Source organism: Misgurnus anguillicaudatus, chromosome 24 (assembly GCF_027580225.2).
Source record: "Misgurnus anguillicaudatus chromosome 24, ASM2758022v2, whole genome shotgun sequence".
NCBI classification, from domain to species: domain Eukaryota; kingdom Metazoa; phylum Chordata; class Actinopteri; order Cypriniformes; family Cobitidae; genus Misgurnus; species Misgurnus anguillicaudatus.
In genome coordinates this window covers 43,562,274-43,578,087 of record NC_073360.2, presented here as the reverse complement: position 1 = coordinate 43,578,087, position 15,814 = coordinate 43,562,274, and the positions used below count along the sequence as shown (strand labels likewise).

Here is a 15,814-nt window from a genome sequence, read left to right as displayed (position 1 = left end):
CTGGAAAACACTGGTATTGATATATTTTCATCGCTACAGGGAGTTTGGCAACTTATAGCAGAGCACAGATGGCACACGAGACAGCACAAGCTAGCACTAAGGTAAAGCTAATCTTTTACATAATAGCAATGACGCTGATAGTGACTATTCTCTCAGACCAATCAGTGATCTACAGTGTTTTTGCGTCATGTTTAGTATCAGTTCTGGTCGCTTGGAACCCCAACCGAGGTGGTACTATAAAGAAGTATCGGGTACTACGTACTTCACCCAGTGGAAAAGCTCCCAAAAGTAAGCTGACCCGACCCAAACTAAACTAAACCGTGAGGTACTATGCAACAGAAAAGCAGCATTAAATTTTTTTAGGATAGGTGAAGAAAAGTAGACAATCCACCATGGCAAACAAAGCCCAGAAGAAACACGAAGAAAACAATGACCAGGAATCAAACATTAGGGTGACGAAAATGCTCCACAGCTTTCTGTTCTTGAAATAAGTGATAAAAAAATACAAAAACAATAGTGTGTGTGCAAATGCTGTTTATTGCCTTTGTGTAATTGTTTGTAGTGGGGTGTCCGGTCTCAATATTTTCTCACGCATGCGCTGTTGCAAAAATGACATCATGCATGTGTCCCTAGTATACCTTCAGCTTTAAAGTTTCTCACCAGAATGAACTCTCTGATGGGCTTGTAAGTAACCTGACTGAGCAAACGTCTTGTCACACTAAGAGCATTTTAAAGGTTTTTCACCTGTGTGAAGTCTCTGGTGCCTTAGGAAGTTTGAGTGATGACTAAAACTCTTCGCACAGACACTACAGTAATGAGGTTTCTCTCCAGTATGAACTCTCTGATGGGATTTTAAGGAACATGAATAAGCAAACATCTTGTCACACTGAGAGCATTTGTAAGGTTTTTCACCTGTATGAATTCTCTTGTGCTTTAGTAATGTAGCATTTACACTAAAACTCTTCCCACAGACACTACAGTGATAAGGTTTCTCTCCAGTATGAACTCTCTGATGGTATTTTAAGTTACTTAAACAAGTAAACATCTTGTCACACTGAGAACATTTGAAAGGTTTTTCACCTGTATGAATTCTCTTGTGACTTAGTAAGGTAGCCTTTAGACTAAAACTCTTCCCACAGAGAGTACAGTGATAAGGTTTCTCTCCAGTATGAACTCTCTGATGAACTATTAATTGAGATGAACTAGAGACGCTCTTTCCACAATGAGTGCAGACGTAAGGTTTCTCTCCAGTATGACGTCTCTGATGGGTTATCAGATGACATTTATAACTGTAACGTTTATCACAGTGTGAACACTGATAGAGTTTCTCTTTAAAGTGAATATTCTGGTGTGATTTTAATGAACCTGAATCCCTAAAGGTTTTGTCACATTCACTGCACTGATACGGTCTCTCATTGGTGTGTAAAAGCACATGTGTCTTCAGTTTATAATTACAGCCAAATCTCTTCTCACAGTGAGGACACTGGAAAGGTTTTTCTCCAGTGTGAATTCTCTGATGAATTTTAAGATTTTCTTTGGTTCTGAAGTAATATCCACATTCAGTGCAGTAGAAAGGCTTTTCACCAGTGTGTGTCCTCATGTGAACATTTAGTTTAGAGGAAGAGACACAAATCCTCCCACACTGCTCACAGTGAAACTGCTTCTTCTTCTTCTTCTCTCTGTGGTCTTCTGAATGAAGTTTCTTCTTTTGTAAGGTAGTAAAGCTGATCTCAGATCTGTTGAAAAGTTTCTGTTCTGTGTGTTTTCTCTCATGTCTCTCTAAAAGTCTCTGTGACCTGAATGTCTTTCCACAGGTGATGCAGGAAAGAGTTTGTGCTGTCAGTCGCTCTTTTGATGTTGAGGACGTTATTTCTATATCCACACCTGAAAGAAACATGAAACAATTAAATTGTCTTTTCACTCTTATTTACACAGATATGAACAATTTTATTCAATTGTTTCTCCTCCTTGGTCGTTCAGTGTGTGTTAAAAAGGCTGCGTTCTGTATGCATGCGCTATTTTCCATTAGTGGTCGTCAGGGAGACTGATTCAGGGGTGCAGGGTTTCATATTTTATTGAAGCTTCCCTGGGTTCCGCCATTGATTAGCTGACCCCCACCTGCTGTTAGCATTCCATTGACCCCCATTCATTTTGGCGTCACTTTGACGCAATTAACTTTACATCTGATGCGTTTAAAGACTCCATTTGTCCATTAATTATTTCTAAAGAAACACGAAAATGTATTAAAGGCTCCCTTACCATGTATCTTACATTATGTCCCAGTAGAAGCAGTTTTTGTAAAAATAGGCTAACGATTGCGTCATAACTTGCGACTTTCTGTCGCACAGTAGAGAAATTACTGTATGGACATGAGGAGAAGCTCGTAGGCAATCTTTAACTGTTTATGAGGTAATCGGGTGGACGTGAAGGCATAAAGTGAAGGGAGATGACTAGAGATGGACCGATATATCTGTTTTCCGATATTTTCCCCGATATTTGAGCATTTTCCGATGATCGGATATCGGTTTTGTAATATCGGATTGACCGATAAACGAGAGAATTGCGCGCTGGACGCATCTGAGGAGAGGAGCTCACAGCAGCAGCAGCGTGCACAGCAAATATGACGGTGGAGTGACGCGACTTCATTAAAAGGTCTTTGAGTATACTTGTGTTATAAATGCCTCATATGCAAAGCATCTTATTTGTGCATTAATGTATGTGTTACATAAGTTGATATATTACAAGCAATGTATGCAGCTTGTCCAAGAATAGAGACGAACTCACAAAATCACGTGCTGTTCATTACCGGGGTTGAAGGCTGATGCTTTTAACAAGATTTACCCTAAGTTATATTAAAATTTACCAGATAAACATTATTTTGCTAAAATATCTATATAAATGTCTGTGGATATTAATTAATTATTTATTACCTCCGCAAGCGGTCACAGTTTGATGCAGTTAATGCGTGAGTAAATGCATAGATAACAGCGCTGACATCAAATAACATTACCAGTTAAGAAATTCAGTGATATAAAAGCCGTTTTGTTTGTTACTTTCCTGAATGTAGTATTCCAGTCAGTGATATTATTTGTAAAACCTCTTTGCTAACTACTTGTTGGACTGCTGAAGGCTAACATGTTGCTGGTCAAAACAACCATATTATATCCCAAGAAAGGCACTTAATCCACCTGTTTTACTCTATAACAAGCAGCCAACTCCGCTATACTTTTCTCTCTCTCCTGCTGCCAACCGCAGCGTGACCTTTGGATCAGTCCATTTCTGATGAAATGATAGGGGTGTTTGGAATGGTCCATGTATTGGGAATATAGTTTCTACATTATTCATTAAATAATATTATTCTTCACTCTTTCAGACCCCTCTATTTATAACTTTGTATGCAAAGAGGGAGTGGTTGTGATGATGATTATTATTATTATAAGGGTTTGTTCAGTTCAGTAGTGTTGTAGTAATTATGTCAAAAACAGTATAACAGTAAATAAAAATCGGTTCAGCATATCGGTTATCGGGCACATAAGCATCCAAATATTTGTTATCGGCATCGGTTTAAAAAAATGAGTATCGGTCGATCTCTAGAGATGACTTTTGTGAAAAGCGCTATATAAATAAAATTGAATTGAGATTATTAATCAGAATAGTTACCAATATTTGTTCCTGTTCACGCTCACAGTGTCTGCAAGATTTGGTGGGTGATCCTTGGTAACATCGCGCAAGGCAAAAAAGAGGGTAAAATCTATTGAAGACTAGTAATTAGTTTAACATTAATCTTGTTTTCAATGTTTGCGGAAATAAATATGAAAGAAAAAATTAAAAACCTGCTGTTTGAGAATCGATTTTGAATCGACCACATAAAAAAAACGATTAATCGATTAATTAATTAATTTTCTATAAATTTTTTGCCCAGCCCTACTACAAACGGAGTGGTCAGCGTACAGACACAGAATACGCTGGCAAGTAATTTGCACATTTTGTACAGGCTGTTTTAGTATTGTTTACAATGTTTGAATAAGGGGTAGGGCTCCAGACTGAGAGTAAATAGTCACGTTTTGCAAGTATTTTTCCTGCCTATGCGACTACGTTTTATTAAAGGTCGCACTGGCGCGATTGGGAAATTTAAATATAATTATGTTAATATGATGCACTGATGATTACGTCTACAGCGCATCCAGTCACTCTCCCATGTTGCTGCCCCTCCCCGAGTGATTTATCATTTTGCAATTTTATCGGCCGATATGAGCATGTCGCAGATATATCTGTATTGGCGTAACAGCCGTAGATATGCAGCCGATATGAAAGGTTTTCACAGAACAAAGAAATGCTTTTGAATGAAGCAAGTACTTATTTGTCCAGCAGAGGGCACTCCACTGTTTTGGTACTGGTGACCCAGGTCACTGTGTAGTAACACCAGCCAACCCCCCTTCACTTCAGTCACTGGTATTAATAATTACATACAATACATTACATATGATGTTTTTAATCCGTCTCTTTTTTCCACTTGTGAGTTGTTATAAATACGTTAGAAATGACGTGAGGCGGAGAACTGAAGCGTTTAAACTGATGCGCAGGTGCACACTAATAGTATGAGTTTACAGCTGCTTGTGTTGTTACTGAAAATGTTCATTTCAGAGCAATTGATTCATTTGAGAGCAGACGCTTCAGTTTTATAAAAGTCTAAATTCTGCGCCGAACACTGTGGGTGTTATAAAACGATGTGCAGTAGGCTACATTACACATTAGCCTACATCAGTATGTTGTTAGTCAAGCATTGTCTTCTTAATGGCAAGTTGCTAATTAATTTATGAAGTACATAACTTACTGTATAGCTAATATACAATAACTCCATAAGTTTACCTTTTCAATAAGTCCCGTATAACGTTATTCTCGTAAAACTGTCAATGATTCAAGTTTATATATATATATATATATATATATATATATATATATATATATATATATTTAAGCAATATCGCTCGAGTAGGAGTGTGATATAGCTCTCTCATCACGAAGGCAATCACAGCCGTGATGATATAAACCTATATCACACGACTCCGAGAGCGATATTGCTTTTATACAACAGTTCGACGGCAAACGTTTGACAAAAGAAAACTAGAAAACAACAACGGAGTAATTTTAAAAGCCTCTTTGTTTGGGAACTACTTTCTTCCGCCACGGATTGGAGAGCGGCCAGAATGACAGGTAACACTTTGGGCTGCTTTGAATCTCACAATAACTCAATGGAGGGAGTAGCCGTTTCTTTATATTACCGTTTCTTGGTCACAAAGTGTAGTTTTCAGATTAGTGCAGTCGAGAATATTTATGTATTATATTTAAATCTGCAGACGATTAGTAAAGATTGCGCCTGTTTGAACGTTTGCTTAGTAAGATTTAGGGATGCTCCGATCGATCAGCCGCCGATCGGTATCGGGCGATAATGGCATTAAATGACTCGATCAGTGCTCGCTAAATCTGCCGATCTCATAAGCCGATCTTTCTGTTAACTTTTGTCATCAAAAGGATCCTGAATGCGGCTGCAATTAAAGACATTTTTTACGTAGCGTGAGCATTTTTACAACCTGTTGCTCATGTGCAGCGTGCAGATTTGTCTCTCTTTGCCTTTACAGAGATATGCGTATTTTCTATGAGGATGCGCTCCGGTAAACAGCGCGAGGCGTCTTCACAACCCCATCAAACAGCGTATACAACACATATCTATCACGGACAATTGCATCCTCATGCCAAAAGTTTCTTATTTGCATGCGTCTTAAAGTTTTGAGCATTTAAACTTTTATTTTCCTCACAGCTGCTTGTCTGCGTTCAGCCGGCGCCCACACACACAGCAGCCTGTCATCAGTGCACGTGAACAGAGCGATCTCTCTTTCACGTCTTAAAGCTGCAGTAACCTAATTTATCTCTCAATAAAATTACTCTCTGCTCTTGACTAAAGAATTTTTATACTTCATACGAATGCGTGTATATTTAATTAATAGTAAAGTCTGTGAAGTGTTTTATTTTCAGTACTTTTAGGAGACATAAGCCTTTTTAAAGCCATATTAAGCCGAAAGTATACTAGGGACGTCCGCGTATGCGCGCCGTCCGCATGACGTCATTTTCGTCATCAAGAGGGTCCGCGGCCGGCCGCGCGGACCGTTTGCGTGCAGCCCAAAATTTGAGACCGCGCGGACAGTGCGCGTACAGTCCGCGTACAACAGCGCATGCGCGTTAAAATATTTAGACAGGACACTCCACTATAAACAATTATACAAAGGAAATAGACAACATTTTGCACACACACTATCGTTTTTCTTCTTTAACTTTTACTTCTTCCAAGAACAGAAAGCACTGGAGCATGTTTGTTTGATTCCTGTTCTTTGTTGTCTTCTTGTTTGTTCTAAACTCTGTTTGCAATGGTGGATCAGTTACTTTTCTTCACCTATCCTAATGTTTTAATGTACTGTAAATGTCGCCAAATCAGTGCTGTCCTGACAGCCTGTTAGACTAATAATTTGAATAAGAAATCATTTGTATTGCGTATAGTGTCGAACGCGGCCATCCGCGTGTGGCCGCGCGGAGTATACTCGGAAAGCTTCGCGGACGCGTGCGCGCGCGAGCCGGACGCGGAAAAAAGTATACCCGGGCCTTTAAATTTCTCTTTGCAGAATAAATATTTGTTGTGCTTATTTATTTGAGTCTCTATTAAAACAATAATATACCTAATTATTACTGCAAGTAATATAACAAAGGCAACATCCGTGGTATTATTTTATTTAGAAAAATTGTAACAATTACAGTCATCAAAGAGCTTGCATATCAGCTTTAAAAAAATCGGTATTGGCCGATCACGAATATTACAAATCGGTGATCGGTATCGGCTGCAAAAATCCTGATCGGAGCATCCCTAGTAAGATTGGGTGCGTATGAGAACCAGAGCATGAGCGGACGTCCGTGTTCACTCGCCCCGCTGACCACCACCCTCTCTGGGCTACATCTCTGACAGGGATTCCCTGGCTCTGATATTCGCCCTGTCTTTGTTTGATGGTCAAATTGAGATCAAATGATTACCTTGATATTAGTTCATTACAGATTCATAGTATATTTATTTCGTGCGTTTGATTTCAACTGTAACATTTTCAGCATTTAATGCTAATGATACTCATCACCTGATAAATGGCTATTAAGAGTACTGCATTAAAGTTTGATTTTGAGTGTGTTTGCGCCCTCCACCCCCAAATTTTTTTAGCACCAGCCGCCACTGCTGGGACGGTTGTAATAACCACCGCACCACCGTGGTGGAGTCAACCGGCGGTCGGGAAGTGCGCCCCACGGTGGTGTGCACCTCACAAATTATGAAAAATAATTGCCTTGCCTTAAGGTTCGTATTAACGCAAACAGCCAGCAGACGCCGAGTTAATGCGCTAATTTGCAAGGGAAGGCAACTGATATATCAGTGATGACCTGCTGGCTGAGTAATGAGGAAAGATTTTGGCCATTTCTCAAGCTGAAGACCTCCAGAGGTCGAATTTACAAGCTGCATACGTCATGAAGACTTATAAAATTAACAATTATAAAGTTGACTATTATTCTTTGTTAATCATAGATTGTTGTAATATGCTTATGACTTGCAAATTTCTAAAAAAATAATAAACCAGGCTTGATGACATATAGCCTACAGCCGCGACCTCCGGAGGTACTTGCAGCCTTCAGATTGAGAAACGTCTGTTCTCTCTTGGTCACAAAAAAGTATCAATCTGTGCTACCAGTACACCATCAGAACGCGTTTTCAGCGCGGCTGGAAACACAATAACCCCCCAAAAATTTTCTCACTTGTTGTTTCATGAGTGGAAGTGCTACAATAAACACGCAGAAATGCGCCGATCTCCTGTGCTCCGGGCACAGCTCGAGCAGTAACCTAACGCCCCATTCAGAGAGCCAGCAGTAGCAGAGCGACGCGATCTCATTCATTTCAATGGAAACCGGGCGACTTCTGGCGACATGAGCGAAAGTGACCGTTGGCGACCCTATGGGCGTGTCCAGCAACGTTATAGTGTGTTTGTATTGAATTTCTTGTCTGCTTCTCTTAACGTTATGGGAACCAAAAACTAACGTTAGGGGAACAATTTTAGAACAAAAAACTAACGTTAGGAAAACGTTTTGGCAACCAAAAAATGTTAGCTGGGTTTTCTTTATTCTCATTTAACATGTTCGTTCTTTTCTTGAAATTTGCATTTATTTTTATTGGCACAAAAATCATCCAATAACGCAACACATACCAGTAGAGACCATTATATTTTCCATTACAACCAATAAAAATTCCATTTAAAACCATTTCATCCAATAGAATTTCTGTGTTGATTGCTATCATTTTTTAGCAGGGAGGTTTTGGTTCCCAAAAAAATAACCAAATACCATATAGGAACGTTCTGTGTTTGCTGGGCTGCCGGTTTTCATCCTAAATATCTAAAAATGTGTTTTGAAGAGAATAGAAGCACTTGGGGGTTTAGGACGACACAGACGTAAGTGATTTATGATAAAATTCTCATTTTGGGGTGAACTAAGCTAACATGCATGTTCCTCAATAAACCTAAACTCCTTTAAAATTTACATTTTTTGGGGCTTTTGATTAGCGAGTTTGTGACTGAAAACCCAAAATAGGTGCTCACATGACAGTTAAAAGTGTAAAAAAAACATGTAAAAAAACACGACAATAATTATAAGGAGACATACCTGAAGGAATAAAATCATCATCTTCCTCACTGCGATCTTCCTCTTCTGTGGATTCAGTTTTGATTTCTGTGGGTTCAGTTTTAATCTTCATCATGAGGTTCGTGCAGTCGATGAGTTTGACTGAACACATCTTCAGTTTGGTCTGCAGGATCTGCTGCTGTTCTCCAGCGTTACAGACAGAATCCAGAGACTCTGTGGAGGTTTGATCCTCCTGTAAGCTCTGTTTACTGTCACACACTGTAGTGTCCCGCATCGTCTCAACACTAAAATACACAGAGACAAGACTCTGTTTACACTCAATGAAACACGCAAGAGAGAAAAACACTGATGATACACAAACACATTACTCGCGCGCTCTTTCTTTCTTTCTTTAGTGAGTTTATTTGCGGACTAAAGAGCTGCAGCGCCTCCTGCTGTACTGGAGACAGAAGACGCTCACAGCTTTACAAAAGATTTAGCTAAACAAGTGAGGAGGTATGACTTTGGAATGTCGGGATCGTGATTTCAGTGCTAGCAGTCTAAAGTTCATAAATTCATAATCAGGTTTACTTATCCTCCCTTGTGAAAAATAAACATACACTTTAGCTGTTTGATTGCCATTTGTTTACTACAAATACATGGCTATATACAAATACAGTAGCAAAACTGTTTCTATTCTATCATCCCTGGTAGGTTGGTATTTTCTATTTTTATCATATAACTTCTGTTTTAAGATTATGAATTCTACAGTTTCCCTTTTCCCGTAAAATAATTTTTTTTTAAAGGAGCCAATTTTTTAGTAGGAGCCTCTCTTTAATATGCAGATGAAAAGTGCAGTTGAAGTTTAAAGCCTTTATTTTTATCTGTATAACTGGACAATGACTTTCTTCCTTTTTTATTACCACATTACATTCAACTGTGATTGTCATTAAAATACTGATAAAGTAAAAAGAAACCTGTTATACAATATATGGTGTCTGTGCAGTGAAAGTGTGACAAACTTGTCAATTATGCAACCTATACTCAAATAGTGGTGTTCCTCTCAGCAGTCTTTATCCCTCAACAAGCTCTTGCAGTTCATTTCTATTGTGCTAACATATCACACTGTGCATCTGGACAAGATGATATCAATGCAATAACAGGTCCTTTAACTTTCCTAGAAAGAATAAGACGACTGACAAAATGCTGAATAATTATGTAAACTTTAATATCAGTCCAGAGAATAGGCCTATAGCAGAAGTCAGAAAACATAATCATTGTAAATATAAAGAATTTACTGAATAATCTGAACAGTTCCAACAATTAATGACATTGTGGTCCAATAAAACTTTGAAACCAATTTGTAAAATCACATAACAAACAAAATATAAAATAAACAATCTTGACACAAAACAAAATAGCTTATAAAAGATAAAAAAAAAATGTGTAAATAAAATATAAGAAACAACATGAATTAACACTATCGTATATAGTTATGAACAGTACGTTTGCTCCCAGACACATACACTCTTTACCAGCTTGGCACTTTACCTCCAAAATACAGAACTGTTAGATTAATCTGAAAACATGAGCAGCACAGTTTTATTTTATTTGTGTGTTTGTATTTATCTGCAATATTGCTCATCATTTGAGTATTTGTTCTTATTTTACTATTAAAGGGTTACTAAACCCCTGGGGCCGGTTGCACCAGCTGGGCGTAAACCCGGCCATATGACTACTCTGGACATAAAATGCGCTTTATGTTAGCCGTAGAATTTACACCTGTTGCACCATCTAGCCGTAGCGCACGTCTGAGAATCTAACTTACTTATTGATTTAATTTTTGAAAAGTTTGAAACTAGAGCTGTTATAATCTGTTTGATGAGTCTACGCGCACGCATCTTGAGCTAGAGTGCACTGGTAAACATGGGGAAAGCTCTCATATGTCGTCTATTAGCTGGTGGCACTAAGTGTAAATTTTTGCCATAGTAAACGCAAACAGCATCATCAGGGCTCCAGACTGCCACCAAATGGTGGCATTTTGCAACCAAAACTTGAGTGTGCCACTGAATTTTACATGCAGTCGCACATTTTTTGTGATGTTACACTGAATTTGAAACAGCACATTGTACTTTCTGCATCTATCATTAAAGTATTTATTAGTAATACAGTGGAAGTTAGTAGAAAATGTGAATATTTGGTTAGCATGTTGATTAAAGGAATAGTCTACTCATTTTCAATATTAAAATATGTTATTACCTTAACTAAGAATTGTTGATACATCCCTCTATCATCTGTGTGCGTGCAAGTAAGCGCTGGAGCGCGCTGCGACGCTTCGATAGCATTTAGCTTAGCCCCATTCATTCAATGGTACCATTTAGAGATAAAGTTAGAAGTGACCAAACACATCAACGTTTTTTCTATTTAAGACGAGTAGTTGTACGAGCAAGTTTGGTGGTACAAAAAAAACGTAGCGCTTTTCTAAGCGGATTCAAAAGAGGAACCACATTTTATTCTATGGCGTAAAAGCACTTTTGGGAGCACTCCGACTCGCCTGAAAAGTCTGCTCCCCTTCTCCCTCTCACAATGGTAGAGGTAGGGTATTACTGCGCCGAGTCGAAGTACTCACAAAAGTGCTATTACGCCATAAAATGTAGCTCCTCTTTTAAATCCGCCCAGAAAAGCGCCACGTTTTTTCTGCACCACCAAACTTGCTCGTATAACTACTCATCTCCAGCGCCTACGTGCACGCACACAGATGATAGAGGGAAGTATCAACAATTCTTAGTTAAGGTAATAACATTTTAATATTGAAAATGAGTAGACTATTCCTTTAACAGTGTGTGCCCCTAAATTGCAGATGGGGGCCACTGTGCTCCTAGTGAAAAAGTTAGTCTTTTAGAGCCATGGCATCTAAATATCATACGCGGTGGCACACATCATTTACGCTGAGCGTAGCTGCGTCTGGTCGTAGTTTCACAATGTTGGACGTAGCAAAGCCCGAAGTAGGACTTACACTCAACTTTTTAACATCTGGCTGGTGCAACCGGCCCCAGGTCAGAGCCTGACTCCACCCACAGGCAATATTTGAAAAATGCAAGAAAAGTGGGCACACCCCAAATAAGATAGAGGGGACCGAGGGCGAGGCTGATTTGGAGGCTGCTGCTGTCAGACTCTAATGGAGAAGTTTTACTGTTGATTAACTCTTCCAACAGACACTACTGTGTTCTGGTTTCTCTCCAGTGTGAACTCTCTGATGATCTTTGAATTGAAATGGATTAGAGAAGCTTAGTCCACAGAGAGCAGCCTTAAGGGTCGGGTATACTTTATTCTTCCGTGTCCGGCTCGCGGACAGTTTTCAAAGCATACTCCCCACGGCTACCTGTGTTCGGCATGTACACAATACAAATGATTTCTCATTCAAATTATTACTCTACCAGGCCATCAGAGCCGCACTGATTTGCGAGTCAGGTCGGGTCAGCTCACTTCACTTTGGCTTGGTTAGCTTTTCCATCGAGTAAGTATTACTTCAGAGGGGGAGGGATTATAGCCGTGTCGTTATATTTGCGCTGCCTACTGCTGTGACATCATACAAGTGAGAGCATTGTTGTACATTCCCATACATTCATTTATTTCTCAGTCTGCCACAAAATTAAAATTGACCACCAAAAAAGATGTTTGCACATCGCGTTTATCACTACCTCTGTCTCACATGACAGTTTCTGTACAAACACCTGTGGCGTCAGTTAACACGCTCCGCTAAGCCTCATAAATTGCATTTAAGCATACGTGCGCGTCGTGAATGTGCCGCCATAAACTGCAAGTCTGGAAAAACACTGTTATGGTGTTCTTGAATCTCAACCTGTAGATGTTTTTCATTGCTAAAGGGAGTTTGAGAACTTATAGCATAGCACAGATGGCACATGAGACAGCGCAAGCACTAAGGTAAAGCTAATCTCTTACATTATAGCAATGATGCTGATAGTTACGATTCTCTCAGACCAATCAGTGATCTAAAAAGTATTGTGTACTACGTACTTCACCCAGTGGAAAAGCTCCCAAAAGTAAGCTGACCCGACCCAAACCATACCGCTAGGTACTATGCAACGGAAAAGCGCCATAAAAAATGTAGGATAGGTGAAGAAAAGTAGCCAATCCACCATGGCAAACAAAGTTTAGAAGAAACAAGAAGAAAACAAACACCAGGAATCAAACATTAGAGTGACGAAAATGCTCCACAGCTTTCTGTTTTCTGAAGAAAAAACAATAGTGTGTGCGCAAATGCTGTCTATTGCCTTTGTGCAATTGTTTGTAGTGGGGTGTCCTGTCTCAATATTTTCTCAAGCATGCGCTGTTGAGAAAATGACATCATGCAGACCTCCCTAGTAAACCTTCGGCTTTAAGGTTTCTCTCCAGTATGAACTCTCTGATGGGCTTGTAAGGAACCTGACTGAGCAAACGTCTTGTCACACTGAGAGCATTTGAAAGGTTTTTCACCTGTGTGAAGTCTCTGGTGCCTTATTAAGGTAGCATTTACCCTAAAACTCTTCCCACAGACACTACAGTGATGAGGTTTCTCTCCAGTATGAACTCTCTGATGGTATTTTAAATTACTTGAATAACCAAAAGTCTTGTCACACTGAGAGCATTTGAAAGGTTTTTCACCTGTATGAATTCTCTTATGATTTAGTAAATTCTGCTTTAGACTAAAACTCTTCCCACAGACACTACAGTGATAAGGTTTCTCTCCAGTATGAACTCTCTCATGAACTTTGAAATGAGTTGAATTAGTGAAGCTCTTTCCACAGTGAGCGCATACGTAAGGTTTCTCTCCAGTGTGAACTCTCTGATGGATTATCAGCTGATATTTATAACAGAAACGTTTATCACAGTGTGAACACCGATAGAGTTTCTCTTTATGAGTATTCTGGTGTGATTTTAATGAACCTGAATCCCTAAAGGTTTTGTCACATTCACTGCACTGATACGGTCTCTCATTGGTGTGTAAAAACACATGTGTCTTCAGATTATATTTACAGCTAAATCTCTTCTCACAGTGAGGACACTCGTAAGGTTTTTCTCCAGTGTGAACTCTCTGATGAACTTTAAGATTTTCTTTGGTTGTGAAGTATTTTCCACATTCATTGCAGTTGAAAGGCTTTTCATCACTGTGTGTCCTCATGTGAACATTTAGATTAGAGGAAGAGGCACAAATCTTCCCACACTGCTCACAGTGAAACAACTTCTTCTTCTTCTTCTTTTTCTCTCTGTGGTCTTCTGAATGAAGTTTCTTCTCTTGTAAGGTAGTAAATCTGATCTTAGATCTGGTGAAGAGTTTCTGTTCTGTGTGTTTTCTCTCATGTCTCTCTAAAAGTCTCTGTGAGCTGAATGTCTTTCCACAGGTGATGCAGGAAAGAGTTTGTGCTGTCAGTCGCTCTTTTGATGTTGAGGACGTTATTTCTATATCCAAACATGAATCACTCTTCACATCTGAAAGAAACATGAAACAATTAAATTGTCTTTTCACTCTTATTTACACAAAGAAGGATGAAGAATTGAGATTCTGTATCTTTTTCTAGATTCACACATATAGACAGAAGACAAATGTCAGTCCTATTATTACAGCTGGGTCATTGCACATAAAATAAACCAACATTGTAAACATATCCAGCTATTTTGTATTATTATTTTTAAATATTTTAACATAAATGTAATGCATGATTATTTGTGAGTATTCCACTATTTTGAAGTTGTCTTCAAATGGAGCAATATTTTTTATTATTATTTTTATTTTCAGAGACTTTCACAATCCTTTTTGCATTATATGGTGACACTTCTAGAATGAGATTACAGTGTTTCCGCTATATACATTCTACCGTGGCGGCCCGCCACGCCTAAAACTTTGCCGCCACGCCTGCAGTTGTGGATAGAAGGGATACAGCAAACGAAATCTCTCCGGATGAGTACTGTTTTTATCCTAATCCTTCATCCAAACCCAACTCTAAACAACATTTCATAGGATTTAGGATGTATTTGTATCTCATTTAGCCAGAGCCGCTGTTTTCATCCTAACCCTACCTCCAATGATGATTACGTCTCTGTTTTGAAAAATAATAATAAAATAAATAAGCCTACACAAAATATGTTACACTTAAATAATTATTAGAGTGACAAAACGAATAAAAAAGTATTTGAATTTCTGTTCTTTTTTGTGACGTGCTGGAAAACCAAAGCAGCAGAAAGCACGTCATGTTTTTAATGATTTTAAATAACCACAATATTTTCTCCTTATTGTGAATTTACATAAATAAAAATAAACAATTTACAGTTTCAAATTTTGTTTTAATTTTATCTTTATGACCATAAATTTAGGGTAATTTAAGGTGCAAGGTCATCACGCGTATGATGTCAACCTGCGCATATACGCGGACTCAGCGCAGGGCTGCGAGAAGACATGATTTAACTTTTAATTTAACATATTACGAGTTTTTTTGACATTTCATTTGTAATCACTGTACTTATGTTATCAAGATATTAGGCCATTAAGCGTAAAAATGACACGCAGTGTGATTATCGTGCAATAGATACGCCAAATTCCGATTTTGCGTGCATATGAAACGCCAGTCCTTCTCATTCACTTATATGGCGAATGGTGTGTATCGTGAAATATCGTTACATCCCTATTCTACATAAAAAAATAATGTACATCATAACAGGTAAGAACTCCATAGTTGTATTGGAAATTTGTAGCAGCTTACTCTCGTGCAATTGAGGTCCGATCGTGATTTTGTACAAAGAAATCCAACATAAAATACAGTCAAACCCCTACATTATTAAAATCGCTACATATAATTGTTTAGAAGGGTATAGTGTGCGTTATTTGTTTTCTTTTTAACTCCCTTCAGCTCTTTTCATGTTTGGGTGGTCAGATTGTACAAATTATGAAATTCAATATCCAAATTTCGGATATTATCGTATAAACTATATATCGCCCACCTCCATTGTAAAACTAACTAGAGTCAATGGGACAGACAGAAACCTCCCAGCTAACAATTTTGGGTTTCCAGAACGATCTGGGAACATTAGCACTTAGTTCCCAGAACGTTTCCAGAACAGA

At 38.6% G+C, this 15,814-nt stretch overlaps 2 protein-coding genes across 2 annotated transcripts in view; both read right to left on the bottom strand.

Annotated features, from left to right (window-relative positions):
- Window positions 1-517: 517 nt before the first annotated feature.
- LOC129437132 (uncharacterized) lies at window positions 518-9,129 on the bottom strand. The gene is made up of 2 exons (XM_055195305.2): window positions 8,740-9,129; window positions 518-1,884 (listed from the first exon to the last, which is right to left on the bottom strand). Exons 1-2 carry the CDS (start codon window positions 8,990-8,992, stop codon window positions 719-721), a joined length of 1,419 nt encoding a protein of 472 aa, XP_055051280.2. The 5' UTR covers window positions 8,993-9,129; the 3' UTR covers window positions 518-718.
- Window positions 9,130-11,485: 2,356 nt separating this feature from the next.
- Window positions 11,486-15,814, bottom strand: part of LOC129437061 (uncharacterized) — a 234,893-nt gene continuing 230,564 nt past the window's right edge. Inside the window, 1 exon segment of the mRNA XM_073863411.1 lies at window positions 11,486-14,187. Coding sequence (XP_073719512.1) covers window positions 13,097-14,187 — 1,091 coding nt within the window. The 3' untranslated portion in view covers window positions 11,486-13,096.